General features: G+C 39.6%; 1 protein-coding gene across 2 annotated transcripts in view; it reads right to left on the reverse strand.

Moving 5' to 3' along the window:
• Nucleotides 1–1,171: 1,171 nt before the first annotated feature.
• The window catches only part of yap1 (Yes1 associated transcriptional regulator), a 34,620-nt gene continuing 12,763 nt past the window's right edge, over nt 1,172–23,028 (reverse strand). Inside the window, exons 3-8 of one of the 2 annotated variants that reach the window (XM_027139077.2) lie at nt 16,396–16,514; nt 15,231–15,344; nt 9,328–9,500; nt 7,232–7,365; nt 4,873–4,985; nt 1,172–4,017 (exon numbers count right to left, since the gene is read on the reverse strand). In XM_027139077.2, coding sequence (XP_026994878.1) covers nt 3,779–4,017; nt 4,873–4,985; nt 7,232–7,365; nt 9,328–9,500; nt 15,231–15,344; nt 16,396–16,514 — 892 coding nt within the window. In that variant the 3' untranslated portion in view covers nt 1,172–3,778. The remainder of the gene's footprint in view (nt 4,018–4,872; nt 4,986–7,231; nt 7,366–9,327; nt 9,501–15,230; nt 15,345–16,395; nt 16,515–23,028) is intronic. The other variant, XM_027139163.2, reaches the window with a different exon arrangement.

Here is a 23,028-nt window from a genome sequence, read left to right on the forward strand (position 1 = left end):
TCAAGACTGGCATCATTACATCATGCATAACATTTTGGTGTCCACCATATAATATAAAACTTCTTGTTTTAAAATCTCACTGAGGGCAAAACGTCATAAAGATGAAATCCTAGAACTGCCCCTGCTCTTATGCCTACCGAAAATCACTGAAATTTTACTTTTTACTTTTACTTCAAATACTTAAGTACATTAAATATCAGAAAATTACTTTTGATACTTAAGTACAGTAAAGATCAGATACTTTAAGACTTTTACTTGAGTAATATTCTAAAAGGTGACTTTCACTTCTATAAGTCTTTTTCTATTACTATACTTGTACTTTTACTCAAGTATTGCTTTCTAGTACTCTCTCTCTCTCTCCCTCGCTCTCTCTCTCTTTAAATTATAGAGAACAACACGATGCCATCATATAATATTGAGGGGACTGGAGTGTCTGATCAAAATGCTGATTTGTGATCGAAAATGTCCTTCACTTCTGTAATGCCACGTACGGATGCTGTTTGCTATTTAATGGTGTTTACAGAATATGCAGATACGTTTCTGAGTCTGACAGTATATTGGGCCTTTTTGAATAGAAATGTTTGACAATCATCAAAACAGAGAAGAGCAATCCATACAGATGCCTACAGAAATGTAAAGAATTGAAATTTTGAAAAAACAGATGATGCATGTCCTATAGTCATCTCTCCAGTTTGGAGGAGTCTGTGCCTGCTTTAGCCTGACTGGATGTATGTAAACTCTTATATGGTCTTCTGCTGTTTTTATTCCAGTTGCCTCAAGTTTCAGTGTGTTCTCAGTTCTGAGATGTTTTTCTGCTCAGTGCGATTGTAAAAAAATGCCTATTTGAGCTACTATAGTTTTCTGCCGGACTCTGGCGATGTTCTTCTTGGACACCACTCATCAAGGAGGCAAATGTTTTAGTTTTTTGTTTAACAAAATTACATGGAAATGAACTAACCCGATTCTGCAAGATTTTAGTGCATTGTGAAGATGTTTGGTTGATGAGATAATTGCATAAAATCTGCATGGGTACCTAATAAAGTGGCCAGTATGTGTACGTGTGGATATCAAGTTTTATAGTTTCTAGAAAACCAGGTTTTCACATTTTCGGATTTTTTTAAAGTTAAAAAATACTAAAATAATGATTTTTTTTTTTTTTACAAACAACCAGTACAACAAAGTATATATTTTTTATTACACCCATTATGCAAAGGGATAGAATGTAACAGAACATAAGGTTCTAAGATACATGCACATAAATCTATTTAAAAAAAAAGAAAAGAAAAGAAAGGAACAAAAAAAAATCATAATAAATGAATATAAATTCATTCTGTGTGCATTTAGAGATATCTAAATACCAATCCTTTAACTTGAGTGATTAGTACTAATGCTACAAAAAAAAAAAAAAAAAAAGTTATATACTCAGAGTCGGACACTAACTACGAATAAAATCATGTTTAAGTGACACACATATTAAGCAATGTTCTGTTAAACATGCATTACAAGCATTGTACCAACAATTTATAAAAATGATTTTGTTGCATTGCTATCTTAAACACTGCTTAATCCAACTAGTGTCCATCAACAATCACGCTTCTGTAAAAATAGATACTATTCTAAACATAACTACTTGGGGTTTTTTGTCCATTATTTGCTCGGATCACAGCGGCGTTGTTCGATCACAGGTTTGTTCACATAAGGCAGGTGCTGATATTCAATTTTCATATAATATTTTCTTCCAATTTATCATGATCTCGGAGATCTTTTTTTTAAATTAGAAATTCTGAATGAGAGAACAAACTGACGTCCCATTAAAAAATTAACATCCACTTTGGCAGCTGACTCGGAAACGGAAGTGAGGATCGTTTCTCCCTGTAGTGTTGACTTTTGAATCGATATATATATAGATCGCATGGGCCGTTATCAGCACGGGCCTTGTTCAAGTTTACTCGATATAAACTGTAGTTAATTAGCAAACATTTACTTTTAAAGAATAAAAAAAAAATCACATTTAAAATTTTAGGATCGACGTCTTCTGAGTAGTGTGTAGGAGGGGTAATAATCTTGTAAACATTTTAAGATACACATTGTGTCTCTATATAAAGCATCTATCGTCTGTAGTGTTCTATCGGTCTGCGACAATGTAAACGACTGACAACAGGTGAATAACTTGTTCATTGTGTAAGTATGGGAGATTTGTGACAGTCAGATATCACAGATCCACTGACTAATCATCAGTTGGACATTCTCTCATTAGCTTATGCTACATGTATACACACAAAGAATAGGATAAATTACTTACTTGTTTTTTTTAAAAAGAGATAAAAAATAAAATAAAATAAAATAAAAAAAGACTTGTTACACTCTTTGGAAGCTTCGTCAAAAGCAAATAAAAAATCCTGACAAATCCTAGCTGATTGTTTCCGTTAAAATCTATTATGCTTAATCGTGATTACCGAACCAAGTACCAGCTATCCGCCGCTTTAAACCGCAAACCCTCACGACATGCTTATTTATCCAGTTTAAAACATAGCAAATCCATCTCTTCGATCGTTTCGACGCCGAACAGGCGTCCATCCTCATTCGCTCGTTCCTCATCTTCCTCGTCGATAAAACTTCCTGGCATTCTTCTCCTTGCTTTTGAACGATACGGTCACTGAATATGCAAAAATACATTAATAATGAATGAAATCCTACGTCTCGACGTGCGAAAACAGCTCTCCGAATCTGATCGTTTCTGCTGAGCACTAGGTCAGGGAGATAATCGGTTCTATCTATTCTGTGATGATTACATACCACACCAGATAACACACCAGTTACCGTGAGACAAGAAAATGATCTATCTTACATGGTGGGGGAAGAAAAAAAAAAGTCAGTCTTAAATAAGACTGAGATTAAAGTAGTTCATAAAAATCCAACAAAATGCATTTTTTATATAAACTTTAAAAGACATTTTCGATTAATGAAAACTGTAAATAGAAAAAAAAAGAGAGAGCACGGTCAGAATTGTTCGAAAAATATATATAGTGTTAAAAAGTAGTGTTTGAACTGCTGCGCTAAGAGATCAAACCGAAGGCACTTGTACGGATTACAGTTCAATATGCTGGCACAGCCGAGCAGGGGGATCCGCCTTCCTAAAGCAACATGTTCAGCCCTCAAGATCTCAATCCCCAACTCAATGACATCTCATTATATTCCACACACATGCAAGCAGCCTTCGGGAGTGTTTCTTGTTTTTTTTTTTTTTTTTTTTGGTTTGCCAAGCTTGTAGTGAACGAAGGAAGGAGGGAAGCTGCAGTTCGGGCTGTGCGTGAGGCAGAGGATGAGGTCGTATACGAGAAGGATGAGGGTTCAACACTTTGTCGATGCCATATACGAGTGTATAAGTAGAGTAGATGAATAATTGTCTGTTCATGGGCCAGCCTTGAGGATGCAGACGTGAGAAGAAGGGAGAAAAAAAAGGTAATGGAAGGGGAAAAGAATAAAAGAAATTAAAACTGCTTTTAAAACCAGTTCGGCCATGTGTGGTATATATTATGAAAACCAGTCCAGCCGTGATTAACGTAAAGGTGAGTGGGCGAAAAAAAACATAATCGACGTCTGATAGTGTGAAATGTCTCAAAAAAAAAAAAGAAAAAGAAAAAGAAAGGGGAGGGGGGAGAGAAGATAAAACCACACCAAGACACCTCGAAGCATCTACACATCCTTCACAGATTGGCCTAGGCAGCAGTTCAGTGTGAAGAGAGTGGAGGTACGGAGAGTGTGTGTTAAAGATGATCTATAGCCAGGTCAGGAAGCTCTCTTTGTCGATCTTGGTTGCAGCCAGCACAGACTCCATGTCGTTCAGGATGTCAGAGCTCAACGCCTCCTGCAGACTCGGCATCAGCTCCTCGCCCTCCACCGCCATGCTCTCGCCCTCCAGGGTGCCCAAGTCCACATCAGTGCCTGGGATTTCATCCAGGTAGTTTGGGAAGCGGCTCGGCTGGGTTGCCAATGACGCAGGGCCGAGGGAGTCGCCTGAGGGTCGGAGAAGAAAAAGACAGGCTTGAGAAATGGTCACGTTTCAAGTCTCGCTCAGTCTACCACATTAACCAGACTGTAAGATCGTCTTCTAGCAGGTGTTCAGATCTGTGGTGCGTTCAAATAGAGCTTGTGTCAGGAAGGTGAACTGAAAACCGAGTGGTTAATGTCTGCTAAGTAAAGCTGCTGGAGGACATCTGTAGTAATTATAAATGATTTGTGTGAGATAAATGAATTCTTTATAAATTACAGAGATCTGTGTGTGTTAACAATCAACAAATGATTGTTGGATTAAAAGTTACACACAAGACATTTAATACACACTGATGATGTAATAATGATCAACAGTGTATGTCACAAGACCGAAATGTGTATTTAGGCTAGAAGGGGGAAAAAAAAAAAAAATCCTGAACCATTGTATCTTTGACAAGTCCTTTTAAATTGGCAATACTTTATGCAGACTAATGAATACAGCCATCACTTTCTGGAGAAAATGTGCAAACCCTCTATATGACAAGACGAATGCAATCTTTAGGTCAATTCTGACAGTATACATTACTTCGGAATATAAAATTCGCTATAATTTTTTCGAAGCATAAAACATTGTGTGTAAAATATTACACACAACATATTTAGAAAAAAAGTGTAATAAAAGACATAAATGAATATACACTAGAATTAAACTTAGTATTAACTGATTAATGTTCATGGGTTGGGAACTGTTTTAAAAAAACAAAAACAAAACAAAAAAAACAATGATGACGACTATATTTAAATAAATTAATTTTAAATGGTTATATTAAGCGTTTAGAATTTAGGGGTTGGGGTGTGAAGATATTTAAAGCACCATACTTGTCTCCATCTCATCTACACTGTTCAGGAAGTCATCTGGAGTGCGAGGGACACTGTAGCTGCTCATGCTCAGGCCGCTGTCCGTGCTCTCATCTCTGGAGTGATACGTCCCGCTGGGGGCAGGACAAGGGGGGGGGAGAGAGAGAAAGCAACCATTAGCCGATTAGCTCACCATGTCTCCCTGATTAAAAAATATTAATTACAATAATGTTATTATAACAAAGCTAATATATAACAATTAATGTAATAGCACTTCTGTTATAAGCAGGCTTCAGGCAAGTAATACTATATACAGTGGATATAAAAAGTCTACACTTTTTAACCTGTTAAAATGGCAAGTTTTTGTGAGGTCCAAAATTATAACATTTCCACATTTAATGTGAAATTACGAGCTATATATTAAAGTGGGAAATAATAAAAAAAAATCATTTTAGGGGGAAAACATGAACAACAAAAAATATACAATTCCCTATATCCTGGGTTACATAAGTGTGCAGACCCTTTTATAATGAGGGATGTGGCAGGGTTCAGAATCGACCAATCATATTCAAACTCATGTTAAAATCTAATTCAGTCCAGATCAATTCTGTGACTCACACATGAGATGCCCAACCAATTTGACAGAGTTAACATGCTTTTGGAGGGAAAATATTTCTAAAATAAAAAAAATATATATATATATTCAGCAAAATATTGCTATAATGAACTGACTTTAACCCCAAAGGCTGAATGCTTTGATAAAAGGTGTTTTTTTTAAGTGTGCAAACTTATGGAACGAATTTATTGTACATTTTTCTTTTTAAACAACCCCCCCCCCCACATTATTCTTACTGTTTTTTTTTCTTTTCAATTTAATATATCGCTTGCAATTTTACATTAATGAATGAATAATATTCTGACAGTATTTACCTTGGTTTAATTTTTTTCCAACAAAAAAACATGCCATTGCAACAGGGGTGCATAGACTATATCCACTGTACACACACACACACACACACACACACACGCTTGCACGAAAAAACATTTCATTAAAATTTTATCGAATCCTATAAATCTACTCAAAGACTAAAAAAGAACCCATTTCTGTATTATTACTGATGTGAACAAATATTAAGTTAGTGAGAATGTTTTTTCCTTGGAGACAATAATAATAATAATAATAATAATAATAATAATAATAATTAGTATTAGTATTGTTATTATTTCCATGACAACGTAAGCAGCAGCATAAATATGAAATCTAAAAGCAAGAGAAGAATCAGGAAAAAGCAGCAATGAGCTGAAAGAGTTCATGGAAAGTAAAGCTGTAAAAGTGGTGTTTGGAGCGAGAGTCGGAATTACACCTCCATAAACAGACCAGTGTGCAGGGGTACAGTGTGAGAGCAAATACAGCAGGCTTACACTAATGAAGAGAGAGAGAGGTGTGTGTGTAGTGGATGAGTGTGGAATGATGAATGGGGTCTTTGTGAATACCGATGTGTGTGTGAGGGGCTGTCTAAACTGAGGCCACATGTTCTCACGGGCAGCAGTGATGGTTCACAAGCTCCATCTCCCTCACTCACACACACACACACACACTATCTCTCTCTCTCCCTCTCTCTCTCTCTCACTCACACACTATCTCTCTTTCTCTATCTCACACACACACACACACACACAGACACATGCAGACAGACTGACACACAACCTCACACACACACACAGACACAGACTCACAAACAGACAAACTCACATACACTCACACACACACGTTTTACTGTAGCTAAGTAATGCCAAGAATCAAGTACAAAGTCTTCTCATAATTACTATATTCTCAAAATGATTTGGATTATTACATTATAGAAGGCTAAAAAGGGATGGTACATATGGATCTATGGATTTTATGGATTTTTTTTCTATGGATCGTTTGTCTTCCCCTTAACCATAATCACATTTCCAGCTTTTTTAAAAGCTGCATTTTTGTTTACACCACTTTCACTTAATCCTGAGCAGTGTGCTGCACATTATAACGATCATGTATTTATTGAGCTCGCCGTCACCATTAGCATCCTTATTTGATCATGTTTGATTCAACATTTGGAGAGTTTCTCTTGACAGCCACCGGGTGGCGCTCTCCTGTTATTTGTGATATACTGCCTCGTCAGACAGGAACTGACTCACTTTAGCTCTACAGCTCTGTGCTAAAGAAGTGCCAGAGAATAATCAATAACAGATACAGAGCCTTGAAATTCTCTGATTGTTCCTACCTGTTCGCAAGACTAAGAGTAATAGAGTATGTTATTCCGACGCTCAGCGGTTATTAATAGCGAGCAGCTATATGGAGACTGTCCCCACAGTCTGATTCTGCTTTCATCCTCACCTGTTGAGGAAGGGGTCTGAGCTGTTTGTGGTCATGCTGCGGCCGTCCTGTCCCATGCCAGGGGACGACACCGGGTTCTGAGTGCCACTGTCTTGCTCCATGCTAGTGGGCAGCTGGTTCCTCAAAGCCAGTTCCTGCACATACACATATACACACACACATATACACACACACATACACACCATGATTAAGCTGTTAAGACCAAACTCCTTGATAAAATTTAAACGTTAAAATAAGGCTTCATCCTTAACCAACCAAGCAGTGCTTCTTTACATTAATGAATTAATATGAATACAATATGAAATATCACGTGTATACTGTATCCAGGCTCAATTTAATGGATCGTTTCTGGGTTTTTTTTTAAAAGCTTGAGAAACTCAACTGTTGATGTAATTCAAACTTGTTACTAAAATCAAACCTACAAGTTCTACAAGGGGGGAAAAAATAGGCTTTTGTTTTGTTAGCAAACAAACTATACTGGTTTTACTGTAGCCTGTATGTAGAAGCAGAATGGTTTTAAAAAAAACCCAGCGCTTCACCCACAGGTTTTTCCTCCAGCCGTTTCCTCTATTACCCTGCTGAATGATATTAAAATGCCCATCCCAGGCGACGTGTCACAAGCTACAGATCTGGTTCTCATTTCTCAAGAGATTGTGAAAGTCACTTTCTGTAAGTGTCCTCTGTGATTTTATGGCCTTGGCCCAACTGGGTGGTTAACTGCACGCTGCTGAGGTAGGTGTGTTTATTGCGTGCCATTATGTGTGGTGCAGGGCACAGGGTCACTTTTTTTTTTTTTTACTGCACACTTCCGATGAATGATGAAACGTGAATGACAGACGTTGAATGATGAATCAGAGAAACAGGAAACGATGAGAGTTTCGTCAGTTTAACTCGTTTTACAAGAACATCTTGAATAAAGCATTTATACATAAAGTCACGTGTTTTACGTAAATCGACATCCCGTGCCCTTTTGTGACGGCATCAGACTCGGTCTGACTTCATTAGGGATCCGCTTTGGGCTGAAGAGATTGGCATGTTTAGTTTGTGTGTGTGTGTGTGTGAGGTTCGCAGAGCTAAGTCAACACACTGTTTACATTCCAAAGCTGCCCCCCTTCAACTCTCTCGGCTCCGAGCTCCTTGTCCCCGTCTGGCCCCCTTCACTACCAAGTCTCGTCTTATTCTTCCGATCCCTGACCCCTCTCAGTCACCCCAAAACACACACACACACTACACCACACAAGAGTGACTTGTATACAGCACACACACACGCATTTGTACACACACACACAAGCATCAAATCAGGACAAAGCTTATACATTTAACACATATCAATGTATGATCTTAAAAAAAAAAAAAAAAAAAAAAAATCATATTTGACAAGGAATCAGTCCAAAAAGGCCTCTTTCAAGGTTGAGGTCAATGTTTTCCTTACGGTCTACTCTTTTTCGACCTGTAAATATACTATAAATGTAAACATGTAGAGTAATGCAGAGGGCAGAAGATCACCAGCATGGTGAAATGTTCCAAAATAAAACATCCTGAGTATATGGATGCTGTGATATCAGAATTTTTATTTACATGTTGAGGTTTTTTTTTGCGTTCCTGTAATTTAAATGTGGGATGAAAAAATATAAAATATCTGTATACAGGTGGATGGGCCCTCATATTCTTATCATGCTTCCTTATGGTAAAACGTGTGTATGTAATGTTCAACATGGGATTCCCCGGCTTTGGATGCGAGCTGACAACCGTGATTATTCTCTCCTCCGTCTTGCTTAACTGCACTTTGACTTCAAAGGACAGAAGCCCCGCCAAGCCGTTTCCTATTGTCTGATGCGCGAAGCATCAGAGTAGGTTTTGTGAAAAGTTGAACTAATGATGAAGTTTAATTTGCTGTGTAATGCATTAGTGCGTGCTCTAATTCTTCTAAATCAGTGGTAGCCGGTGTGTTTTTGATGGAGACCGATCTGTTCGGGTGAACTCTTGAGTCATGTATAGCTTGGTGCTGAAGGTGTGTGTGTGTGTGTTTGTGTGTGTGTATGTGTGTGTGTGTGTGTGTGTGTGAGAGAGTGTGAGTGAGAGAGAGAGAGACAGACCTGTGGTCTCGGGCGGAGCAGCTCCTGGTGTTTAAGTCTCAGTCTCTCTTTCTCCAGCTGCTGCAGTCTCAACTGGCTGTTCCCTCCCATGACGGGTGGGTTCTGGGGGCTGGAGGGCAGCTGCGTGCCCTGTTTTACTGGAGCACTCTGAGTAATTCGCTGCTGGTTCAGAGCTACACAGAAAAACAAAAAGGAAAAAAAAAAAAAAAAACATTTTTGATTTGAACTTTTGAACTGTATTTCTTCGGTTCTAATGAAATACCAGACGTAAACCTTGTCTTATGATCCTCATATTAACATAATTATTACTGTTGCCACACCAAATCCAAAGCCTTAACCTCATGCAACCCAAAAGAAAACGTCTGGAAACGTTTAGTTTCAGTTTTTATTTGGAAAACAAAAAAGGACTTTTCCTCATAGCCACCAAACACCAAATGTCCTGACGTTCAAATGGTCTGTGATTTAAATGAAAAAAGGCACCTAGAGATTTTTCACTTAATACAGTATAATGGCTGCATGGTTCTCTACAGATTTAACAAAGATTGTGTAGTAAACATGCACAGTAAGGGTGCCTGCAGGACTGGGTGTGTGCAGGTGCTCTTAAACGACTGGTCTGGACGTAAACCCTGGGAACCGATTTAATACATGTGAATGGGGTCATGTGTATTGCAGGAGACCTCAAATAGCCGAAACAAATGGTGCTGATTGTGGGAGGTGTTACTGTAATCAAACCGGCGAGGATCCCTGTTTACTTATGCACCCAAGCCACCAATAAAAACAAAGAAGTGATGACACTGGCGTTGTCATGCAGGGTAGCCCCGCCCTCCCCCCCTCCCTGGCCGTCCTCGTCACCATTCAATCAGTGTGTGTTTACTTGCTCAGGCTTGAATGAGTCTCTGCTCTCTTCTCTCCATGGGAATCAGATCGGAGCATTGACACACACACGCACACACACCCCTCCCCCATCTTGCCAGAGGCTGTAATACTGTGTGGGAATGTTGTGAGTGGTACAGCCAGAGTGTGGGTGTGCTTGCAGGGGTGATAAATTGTGTGTGTGTCCTTTCATACCCTTATCTCACACAGATATGGGTCTATTGAAGCAGAACCGTGTGCACTACAGAGTGAGTTATTCCAAGAGCAGGAGGGAACACAGCTAATGAGCTGTTAATCTCAAACCTGTTGCTTCTTGCCCACCGGAACGGGTACATTGTGTAAAGTTTGTGAGTGACATTTTTAAAGACAAACTTGTAGACAAAATACACACAGATATACACAATGCTTAAGTATGGTTGGAGATTTGGGACAGCTTGAAAGCGTCTGCTTGAAAGCGTCGGAATACGTTTGCCATAAATGCGGTTAAGTCTGAGAGAACAATGTTCGAGCTACTTTTGTATGAGATTTTTAATTTATATTACTAACAATACTTTCACCAAAATAATGATTAATCTTTTCAAATTAAACTAAAGCACTAAAACACATTTATGATCATAATTAACGAGCAGGCGAGCTTAGGACATGGGTTCAGCGGCTAACGAACTCCAGGTACGGCATATATTAGATGGGATTTATAGCTTGAGCCTATTTCAGAAATGTACAGAACTCTGACAGAACACACCCTGAACTTTATTCAACAGAACCATTCAGTCTGTTTTTAACCAGAAAATATAAATTATGTGCCGTAGCAATAAATTTGACCCAAAAACCTTGCATAAAGGTCTGAAATAGCAGTCCAAAGAGAGTTCATCTACATGTCTTAATTTTGTATTCGGTACATTAAACTAAAAAACAAAGCACTCTGTTATCACCAGTCATCTGACATCCTAACATAATATAACTACATTTCTCATACAGCCAAACGTTTGGATTATTATGAGTGAGTAAGCAACTGAGAGCTATGGCATCAATATATAGGAAATATGGAGGCATATTTGTGGTTTGTGTAAGTGGTGGGCTGTGAGATTATTTCTACAAAAAAGGGGGATGGAAAACACTGATCTAGACAAAGACTCTATAAATCAGACAGATAAAGCGAGAGAGAGAGAGAGAGAGATAAGGGCTAATGCTATCTGTCGTTTTGTGTTTTTCACGCTCATGTGGAACACATTGCGGGAGCTCTTATCAGACCTCCATCCTTCACCAACACCAACAGGATCATCTACATGCAGGCGAGATCCTGAGCAAGCCAGGAAACTATCGGAAACGTTCAAAAAGAGCAGAACAGGGCACGTCCCCTTTGAAGCCTCTGCAAATATTTGCAGGCTGTCCAGTTAACACGTTTGTTCTTTCAAGCGTCCAGGCTGATAAAGTTTTAACGGTGGGAGAAATACAGAGAAAGAGAAGTTTCTCTGCTGTGCAACTTCACTCTCTCTCTCTCTCGCTCTCTCTCGGTGTATGGAAAACAAGATCAAGATGGCTGCTATATGGTCTATAAACATTATATTACTGCAGTGCTGAAAAAAGATGACTCAGATGTTTCAGATCTTTTCGCGTGCACATAGTGAATGCATCATGCTGAAGTCACAAATGTTAACCATTAGCACATGTGTATCTGAACTGTTGGCCTGTGTCAAGCGTGCAGCCTGTGTGTGTGAGTCAGGATTAGCTCATAGCAGAGTTCTGGAAAAGATGAGAGCCTCATAAGAGAGTGACATCACTCAGCACCAGGCGACAAGGTGCCAACTCCTACACTGAAGTGCAGGCGGAAAAAATAACAGCCGACAACCTGATAGCCTTCTAGCAGCACAGAAAAAACATAGCAGAACGACTATGCGTGTGTCTGCTTGTGGCTTCATCTGTGGCTTCTCTCTGTTTGTGCTCTTTGCAGACAGAGTGTGAAAAACATGAAGGCTCCATTTGGGAACACTAAGTCCAGGACAATTTGTGAGGCTCCGCCTCCACCACTCCTAGCCACTCTGGAGATTCCTGTAGACGCATGTCGGCCTTCTAACTTTTCTTCTGTTCCTTTCTCTCCCTGTTCCCTTCCCCCTTTCTGTGGGCCTGCCTCAGTCAGTCCCTCTTTGTACTCCTCCCTCCCTCGTTTTCTGTGTCTCTCAGTGAAAAGGCCTGGAAGAGATTAGGTGCAGTGCTGCAGTATAAAGAGATCTGGCTCCGACTCAAGTCCGTCTGCATGTGCAGCAGAAAAGCGTCCTGCCTGCTCTGGGCCTCATTTGAGGGGTTGGCAGGGGAGGGTGGGGTGGGGGTGGGGGGTAGATGGAGAGGGGGGGGGAGAGGTGGGGAGGAGGAGGAGAAATAGACAGAGTGAGAGAAGGGCAAGAGGCAGAAAGGAGGGAAAAAAGAAACAGAGCAACAAAAAAAAATAAATAAGCGAGAGATAGTGGGAGGAAACATTACAAAAAGAAAAGAATGACAATGGATCCTTCTGCCATGACTTCTCAAAAATATTTCTTTTTACGCCATATTTTATTATTTTGTTCTTTTCTGTTCCTACCCGCTAACTAGTTCTTCCCTGCATGCCAGCTATCAGTCAGGGAAGTTAACATCAATATAACACATTCTTCAGACTGAACCCAGACACAAAATATGCCTCCACCCACTCACTAGAAACACAATTTAAGAAATAACCACAAACAGAAATTTATTACATATTTGTACAGGTGGTATAAATTCAAAACACTTAAGATTTGCTGTAGATTTACCTCAGAATCCTAGCAAACTAGCTAGGTAGAGTCAGACAATCTTGTTATGAGTTCACTGAAGCTAGAGCCACAACAAATACGTTGTTAATTAAACAACCAAGCCCCCAAACAGTCTTTCATATTTTCTTAAAATCTAAGAGAAATTAGAAACTCAAAACTACAATGTAAAAGGTTGGACAGAAAACCAGACAGTAACTATCTGGCTAACAACAATAGCTCAATCAGTGCAGCTAGATACAAACAATAGCTAAACTCATTTTTAACAACTGATACAACATATACAGCAAATATGCCAAACTTTCTAAGTTAGAAGTTGAGTTTTGGATATTATTATTAACTATTAATATATTTTAAATAAAATGAATTGGCTCCAGCCTGGATTATTTAAAACACAGCTTATGTTTAAATACCTTTTCAAAAAAACGTTTTTTTTTTGGACCACTCAGGAAACCTTTCACAATTTTCCCCTAATAACTAGGGCCTCAGATTCTATCTATAAGTCTAAAAATAGCAAATCTTAAATGCACTTGTATGCATTTCCATATTTCGGTATTCCATCCTTCGCTAGTCCTAGAGACTTGCATGGTAAATTTAGCATGAAAACCAGCACCACGCTACACATGCTCCTTCATCTAAGAAAGTGGTATCCAGTAAAGAACTTGCGTATCCCCCTTCTCAGTGCTCTCATGCTTTCCCACTGTGGCTCGACTCTCTGCCCTTCACATTACAACTAATTCTGGGGCACACCAGACACATACATTCAAGACTTATAAATCTTCAAAGAGCTAAGAGTTTCAGAGCTGCGCTTTGGTCTCTTAGAGGACGTGGCAAGCGCACACACCATTTTCCACTTTTTCCATGAAACCACCTCTATGAAAACCATCTCTGTAACATCAACACAGACTTTTTACACAGAAAATGGTTGATGTTCCACAGGTTTAAGACAGAGAGAGAGAGAGAGAGAGAGAGAGAGAGAGAGAGAGAGAAAGTGGGGAAAAAAATAAGGGAATGTTTTTAGAATGAAGGGAGAGCACTTCCAAGCGTGAGTAACTCAAAGTGACATAAGCAAAAGCCTTCATCTCTTTGTGAGCCATACGGATGGAGAGGATTATAGAGAGTGGGAGCGAGAGAGGGAGTGTGAGGGCAGGGAGGGGGGAAAAGGACAGTTCTTTTTAAGACCACCAATGATGCCCAATGTACCAACAGTTTACGGACCTAAAACTTAAAAAAACATCTGGTGTGGTTTAATTAGCAGGTAGGGAAACTAATATTTAACTATTGTAACAGAGAGGAATAAAGTTTCTTTCTGCATAATTCAGAAGCATTAAACAGTATGTGTGCATGTAGTAATGAGAGTGTGAGCACGCACACACACATAGCTGAGTCCTGAGTTAGGAGCGGGTTTGGCTAACCTCAATATGAGTCACGGGAAGTGGGAATATTTTCAGAAAAGTGTCTCTTTTACACACACACACACACACACACACACACACACACACACACACACACACACACACACACACACACACACACACACACACACACACACACAAACACACACACACACACACACAATCTCAGAGAGTCTTCAATCTACTAAAGGTCATCCATTAACTTAAAAAAACATAACAGTCACTATGTTGTCATTCTAAACTGCGGGCTTGTGCATTGCTTTAAAAGATAACGTTTAACACCCCCCCCCCCCCCCCCAAAAAAAGTTGTGGCAATACACATGAATAAAATCAAATTAAAATACAAACAAAAGCCAGTGTTTTCAGTGTCTCTCCCAAAGCCATGGCCCTGAAACGCATGCATGGCAAATAAATTCTACTAGAAAGGAGATTTATAATTTATCTGGCATGTCGATTGAAATGCCATCTTGTTAAGATTGGTAAGAGGTCTAAAGACGTCTTCCTGTTTAGAGTGTCTGGACTGCCACAGAGATCTTGTTCATCTGAGCACATATTTCACTGAATGGACTATAAGGAATTTTGAAAAGAAAATTCACCGACAAAACTATAAAAGTAATAATGTAGAAAACGCTGCCCCTGACAGCACACTCCAGCAGTAAAGAGTAATAAAGCAAGTGATTAGCAGACATCCCACTCATGATTTCATGAAATAAAGGAAATATTGGACCATAATTATCATGATATTTTAAGTTGTGAGTGACAGTGGAGTGTGTGTTTGTTGTGTAGTATTTCTTTTTACGAATGTACATAGACATAAAGCGTTCATAGCGCTCACCAAAGCGCGGGTCAAGCCGTGGGTCCAGCCAAGACGTTGTTTTATTCTTGTGGTTGATGTAGTAGATCTCTCCCTCTGCTGTGATAGCCTGCTCCCAGCCTTCGGGAAGAGGACCTGAGAGAGAACAGCTAGGTTAGAGATCGACAACCAACCACTGTAGAGTCTGATCTTTTAGCTATCATGTAAGAATTAATTTAGCCATAAATTTTCTGTAGCATTTATCCTAGATGGGGTCACAGGGAGTATGGAGTCTATCCCAGGAGACTCCAAGTACAAGACGGGGGACTCCCTGGACAGGGTGGCAACCCGCTGATGGGCATAATCACACACACCAATTTAGAAATGCCAATCAGCCTACAACACATGTCTTTGGACTGGAGGAGGAATCTGGAGTAAGGTTAACCCCACTCTTATGAAGTATACTATAAACTTAAAAAAAAAAAAAGAACCATAACTGGGAAACAATTGCAAATGGATAAATTACGTGATGAAAGAAGAGACATCTGCTGCTAAAGATCCCTAAAAGGCACCATTGTGTAGCTGGATGGAAAATGAGTGTTGTTGCAAAAATGTAGAATTGTAACAAAATAAAAAATAAAACCTTTTAATGTCAATGTCAGCAAATATTGTGATGTGCATACTATATTTATCATTAGTCTAGTAGTATAAAAAATTGGGAAACTAAATCATGATAATTATATCACAATATCCGATTATCATGTTGCCAAGCCACGCACTCACCCGCACGTGCACACTCATTCACCCACACATGCACTCGCCAGTGTTCGCTCACAAGCACTCACCCGAGCGCGCGCGCGCGCACACATGCACACCAGAATTAAAGGGATGAGGCATCCAGAATGATTAAGTGACCTCTGAAAGTTTTTTTAAAAACACAGGGTGGAGACAACAAAGAACTTGTGAGCAGTAGGAGGCGGAGAAAGGAGCAGTGTGCTGACGTGGGGCAGGACTGGTCATGTTTTACGACTTCCAGATCTCCTCCAGGCTTTCTGATAAACATCAGCCCAGCATGTGCTACAGACACAAGCCTTACAACTCTGTACTTCAAGCTTCCGTTTACAAATACATGTGTGCAGACTGCTTTAGCTCAGGTGCATCATAGGCTTTGGGAAACGAAGTTTGTCTGTTTTCGTGTGGTGCACACCTGAGGCCGGGTTCAGGAGGTTTTGCTGCTGGACGGGGACAGGACTGGCTGAGTTTGTCTGGTTCATCTGGAGCATGGCCTTGCGAGGGTCCTGCCAGGTGGTTGACTGGTCAATGTGGCTAAAGGAAGAGAAGAAAATGCCATTTAATAGAAGACACGATCATTTACTACAACTTATGTACTGCTTTTGTGCAGGTTGACACCTGTAGTGCAAATTCAGCATGTGTTAAGATGTGCTATACCAATATGATGGTGAATTCTCAAATCTTATTGGTCAGCTGGTGATTACTTTTCTTCAACAGCAGCTCTGAGAGTTCTGTTGGCTGTAATTCAATTGATTAACATTAAAGTTCTCATTCTAATGATGTTATAGTTTCTATAGTAACAACTAATTCAAAGAGCTGTGTGCATCACATTGTGAGATGTTTACAGAAGGCTTCTCCAGCATCAGCAATTTACAGCGAGAATGAGCTTTCCTTTACATTTTGTGCTTTTTGTTTTATCAGTTAGATGACAAGCTGTGTTTTTTCCCCTCATGTCTGAAGACAAACATATCAAGAAAGAAAAAAAAAAAAACAGGAGATGCTATTTGATGAGCAAAATATGTCCTTGGAAAACAAGGTGTACTAAATGGGCTCTGCAATAATGTTATAAAAAGTGAAGTGAAAAACATTATAAAAAAATAAAAGTAAATGCAGCCTGCAATTTAGCATCATCCTTAGAGAAAGAAAGTTTGAACCTCATTAGGCTTTTGCTACTACTCATAAATTGAAAACTCAAATGCATGTTTATACTTTTCACACTCACTGGTAATGTTAACTTTAGCAAAGCTGATGAACTAGAAAGCAATTGCAAGTAAAATGTACCACACGTTATATTATGCTAAAAGCAAGCTCTCAAAACCTCTGACTAGAAGGTTGATTTGAAAAGCCAGGACTGCTAGAGAACCAGTGGGGGATGTAATGAAGAGGAATGAATCCAGATTTCTTTGGGATGGAAAAAAACAAAAAAAAAAAAAAACAAGCAGTCAGCGTCTGTTCCAGTCTCGCAATGACTATTTGTTTGGCTGGTGCCTTGCAGATGACATCATTCTATTTCACTTTAAAACAGTAGTTGGTGGAAAAACACTTGACATTTTCTTGGAAATTACGTCACAGTCTGGATGAAATCACAACTTTTGCTGTTGTGTGCATTCGGGGGTCATAATCGTTTCGTTTCATTAAAAAGAAACGGAAAGAAAAAGGAAACAACTCTCTAAACAGTTCTACATACTGCTGTACTATACTCAGAGCATGGTTAGGGTCTTGAGACCAGTTAAAACTGATGTATTTACAGCCTTCCCCCTGTGCACGCTGAAGCAACTCGGCTGACAGTGTGCTGGCGACTTGAGTCCATTTGTCCACCAACCGAGACTAAAAATAGTCATGTTTTGGGAGCTCATTTCACAGACCAGAGTTTTCATTCTGGTAGGGCAGCAGTGAGATGAAGAGAAGAGGAGGAGGAGTGAGCAGCAGAGCAGAGTCAACTTTGGCCCAGATTACATGTGATCTGCTTATGAGTAGCAGACTGCAAGATCGCTCGAGTGCAACACAAAGAACCGAGCACCTTTCAAGGAAAAACCATCCATGAAACACACTCCGGTGCTGACACACACATACGCACTTGTGTTTATTCAATGCCTAAACAAAGCCAGTATAGAGTGGGAGAGGGTTTGTGCCTTTTGGTCCTGCCTGGTTTGCATGGTGCCTTGCAGTTCTGTCACACTTAAAGGTTAAACAATGTGTTAAATAGTGGTGAAACGAGGACCTTTTCAACTTGATATTTATTCTGACCTTTTCAAAAATCAGGCTTTTTCAAAAATATTTAGGACAAAATAATGACGCACTGGTTTTCTTTTCTTGGCGTGAGATCATTTTCTCTACAGAGAACACTTTACTCTGCCTGTGTGGCAGGGAGGCATTTCTAATTATTGCTTTGTTGGGACTTGCTGCTCGATTAAGATGGAAGGCTAATCGAGGAAAAGGGCTCCCTGGCAGGCCGGGCCTGTCTCATTCAGGCAGGGTCATGCCCAGGGCTCTTCCCAGCCAGTTCTTTCTCCTGCTGCCTGCTTCGCAACACTGAAGTGTCAGCCCATTGAACGATCTGGCGCCACTTTTCCAAAGCTTTTACCTGACAGACAAAGGCTCAGACAGAGCTACGACCCCGAAAGGCCCAATGCTATTCACAACGATCCCCTGCTTTCACCTCCGCTTCCAGTGCTTGCCTCTCGGGCCCTGATTGTGGAGCACTGACATTGAAAAATAGTGACGTTATGGTGGGATTCTAACCTTTTCATGCACATCCATGATCGCATGCCTACTGATGCTGATCTCGCTGCTAATCTGTACATAACGTTTCTGTAATTTACCTTACATCCCTGCTATTAGTTGTGGTGTTTTACTAGCTCTAACAGCATTGCACTGCACTAGACAGTATGTGACTCTGCACGAGTAGTACAACATGATGAATAAATGAAGTTTTATAACAGCATTGTGCCCATTGTATTGTTAGCAAAAATAGCTTGTTATTGGTACAGTTCTGGTACAATATGTGCATTAGGACTACAAGCCTATCCCAAAGAGGGTTGAATACAAAATCATATAAAATGGATTCATATAAAAAATTCTGTATGCTAAAGGGCTCCAAACACAAAGGTCAGTAGCCTGGCAGCAGTCTTAGATTTTTAATAACAGAGATGTTACATTTCTAAAAACAACAATAATAATAATAATAATAATAATAATAATAATAATAATAAAAGCAAAGCAGCTAACACCAGAAGCTCACAGGAGAGTCAGGCAAATGTTAAGTAAACTAATTATTAATGAATTTATCAAACATTAGCTCTAAATGTTACAATTATGCTAGGTTGCTAATTTGGCAGTTGTCATTCATGTTCAAATTAAATTAAGCTGCCCAGAGAAAGCTGTAACACTAGTGCTAGTTTACTCTCATGAAGGGATAGCATCACATTGCTAGCCTGTAACTGGTCAACATGAAGTCTTTTAATTTAAAAAAAACAAACAAACAAAAAAAACCCACTAACGTTTCTAGAGTCTTAGCATACAGTTTCTGCAAACTGAACCTAAACCAAGCAAATCACATTTTGAGAATAGTATATTTGCTTGCTTTGTTCGTATTTAGATTAGATTCAACTTTGTCATTACACATGTACAAGTACAGGCAACGAAACGCAGTTTAGGTCTAACCAGAGTGCAATAGTAGTAAGTGCAGGATATCCAGTTTGTACAAGATTTAAATAAGTTAAGTGGTAATATGGAGTGATTTACAGTTGTGTGCATACTATGAAGAATATACAGATTTACAGAAGGATATGTGCTGTAATAAAATATATGCCTATTACTATAAATAGTAATCTACAGATATATATGTTCTTATGAACATAATATACAGATGTCTATTACTATGAACTAAAATTTACACAGGGTATGTGCTATAAACAAAATATATGAATACGATAAACCAAAATATACAGGAGGATATGTACTATGGTCATAATATAATATATTACATAATATAATATATTATTATGAACAGAAATTAGGTGTGTATACAGTATACAATGGTAAGGCAATGGTGAGCAGCAATGCAAAAAAAGGAGAGCAAGTGTGAGCAAAATTTATTCACGTTTATTGTGTTGTCTTGACCGGTCATTGCAGTCACTTGTACATAAAGGTAAACCTCTAGCTGCCTTGTATCCCATAAAGAGATAGAGAGACAAAGAGAGTGAATGTGTAAGAAACACAAAAATAAAGTATGTCAGAAAGAGTGTCTGACTCAGCACTTCACCCCCTCCCCCGCTACACCACCCATTTTCAAGACCTTCTTGTTTATGCTTTGCTGATCAAAGGCACTGCCAGAAACTCCCCCTAATCTAATCCCCCTACTGGCACACCAACCTACCCCCAACCACCACACACATCTACACAGAGCCAGGAAAACAGCCCAGCCCTCTGCAGATGAGGGCAACTGGGGCCTCTTGAGGAGGGTCATGGGGGAGGGATGACTGTCAGGAAAGAAAAAGAAAAGAAGAAAACAACAAGCGCGGAAGCAATCCCTCAGAACTCCTCTGGCTGAATGGATCGCTGTGGTCCTGTTACACTCTGTGTCACCCCGACCCTCCCCCTTCCCCGGCTGCCTGGAAACTATGACGGACAGGGGAAAAAGGGAGGAAGGGTGAGAGGGACAGAGGGAGGGAGGATGGGAGAAGAGAGTTTGTGTGTGTTAGTTTTAATTGGTGCACAGGATGTTGTGTGTTGAGATCTCCTCTCTAGGGTTTCAGGGTTAACCTAGAAGCAGGCAAACTTACACAGGTGGGCTTTATTAGTCCTAGGAGTATACACACACACTTACTTGCACATACAGAGACATAGCTCCATATTAGATGTGTAAACTGCTGTCTTTGAGGCGCTGAACAGCCCAGACTGTGGCCCTCACAGGGACTGCAAAGTATGAGACACTCAAGTCCCTGAACTCAGCCAAGCATCTAATTCTGGCCTCCCAAAATTACATAATGCTTAAATTTGCTCTTTTTCCCCCCTGAAACACAGAGCAGCATTTCAAGCCAAACCCTGAATCTAACTAATAACAGACTGAAAAACAAACAACGGCAAAAAAAGTCCTACACATGCACACACATTACACAACACAATGTGTTATTGTACTCGCTAATCCAGGAGTCCAGGCCAAAACCTTTATCGCTGTCTCACTATCCTGTCCTGCAAGTACATGCAGTTTCTCCAGCAGACTTTAAGCAATTCTGAACCTCAACACGACTCTTTCCCAGAGTGAGCAGAGTTTGGGAAAGTACCGGGAAATGGGAGTCGAACTGGATATCATCCAACAGAAACAATGGAGACACGTGGACGTATAGAAGTGCTTATCCTGCTTTCTAAGCTTCTGGAATTGGGGCACCCTGCTCTTTCCTAGACAACTATGGTTATTTTTAAACTCATCTTGTGCTGCATTGTTTGTGTGTTGCTTGCACTTGTGAATTTATGTGACCGTAATAAGATAGCCAAATGCTAATCTCTGTGAGGAGCAGCCGAGAATCGTTTGGACTGTTGGTCAATGAGCAACCAGTTCTACTCAATCTTTAGTGGGGTTATTGCAGACAGTCTGTCTGTTCACATACTGCAAACTAACACCTATGGCAACAGTATACAGTGATGTCTGGCATCGGGAAAAACAGAGTGCAATGTCACCTTTCTGTTCACTAACATGCTACATGCTGAAGGCTGTTATCGGATTGGCGCTCTGCATTTCTATGCGTGTTTTTCCAATAAACATTTAAATGCTGCAACAAGCTTTGTGCAGTGTTCATAAATAATAGTCTGCAAAATCATGTCCCTAAAACAGTTTTGGTTAAAGCAATTAGTGTAGCACAAACTAAGGCCACAACAACTAATCAACAATAAAAGTCAATAGTTGGCAATGAATTTCATTACAGATTAATTGGCCAATACTAAAAAGTATGCATTGTTACATACCGTCACTTAATAGAACAAGATAATAAGCAAAAAAAAGACTCCAGCATTTTATACATTATTTCCTACTATGAAGGTTTGCAGCAGATTTTTTTTTTTTTTACTTAACTTGCTTTCAGCATTAAATAATTCACTATTTTACGAACATGAGACGGAACCGTGATGTGTCCAATTACCTTTTTATACACAGTTGCCAAGCAGACAAGACGGCTAAGGTGGACTAGAAGAAAATATTTTTCTTCCGTCTTTTAACTACTCATACTGAGTAGTTAAATGAAAAAAAGCCTGCTTGTCATTTCCTCTGATTTTCTTTAATCAAAGCTTATATTTGATATGTATATTTGAACTGGTCTTAAGTAATATAACCCCAAAAAAACTCAGAAAATAAATCAAACTTCTCTAGTTGGTTGTCTGGTAGTCTGCCAGGTTAGGTTAATGGGTTTTTTAGCCTGGTTATTAACCAACAGCTCACTTGACATGAGAGGCTCAGTTACGCCACACATTCCTATTAAACCATCTCTGCATTTTCACAAGGGCATTGGTAATGACAGCCTAATCGATGAAGAACTGCAGAGGATGGTTGGCCAGTTTCTAGACTGAAAAATGTAAACGAGAGACGGATTAAAGTACGGAACTCAAATCTCCATATTTAGTGCATCCGAGTCTGTCCAAGTACACAATAGAGACACATTTAGAAAGATTTATGAGAGTGTACACTATAATCTTAGACAATACACGATGGAGTTGACTGTGTAGGCTAGAAGCATCTCAAAACGGAATAAAAATGACAAATTATCATGTGCTAAGTCATGCCACGGACATACCGTGACAGGAACAACTAGCAATTTTAAAGCCTAAAATGTCCACCCAAAATGTTTTAGTCCTAATTTACAACTGTGAGCAGCAGTCTCATTCAATGCACTGGTTATATTGAAAACTTCAAACTGCAAAGGACCTTTGACATTTCCCCATAAGAAATGGATCCTGCAAGCTGAACAGTTCTTTGGTTTGTCATTCTAGAAGAAAACTATTATAGGACTCATACAGACTTCCAAAAAGGACCAATGTCCATCTAAGGAATATCGAA

Source organism: Tachysurus fulvidraco, chromosome 13 (assembly GCF_022655615.1).
Source record: "Tachysurus fulvidraco isolate hzauxx_2018 chromosome 13, HZAU_PFXX_2.0, whole genome shotgun sequence".
Taxonomy (NCBI): Eukaryota; Metazoa; Chordata; class Actinopteri; order Siluriformes; family Bagridae; genus Tachysurus; species Tachysurus fulvidraco.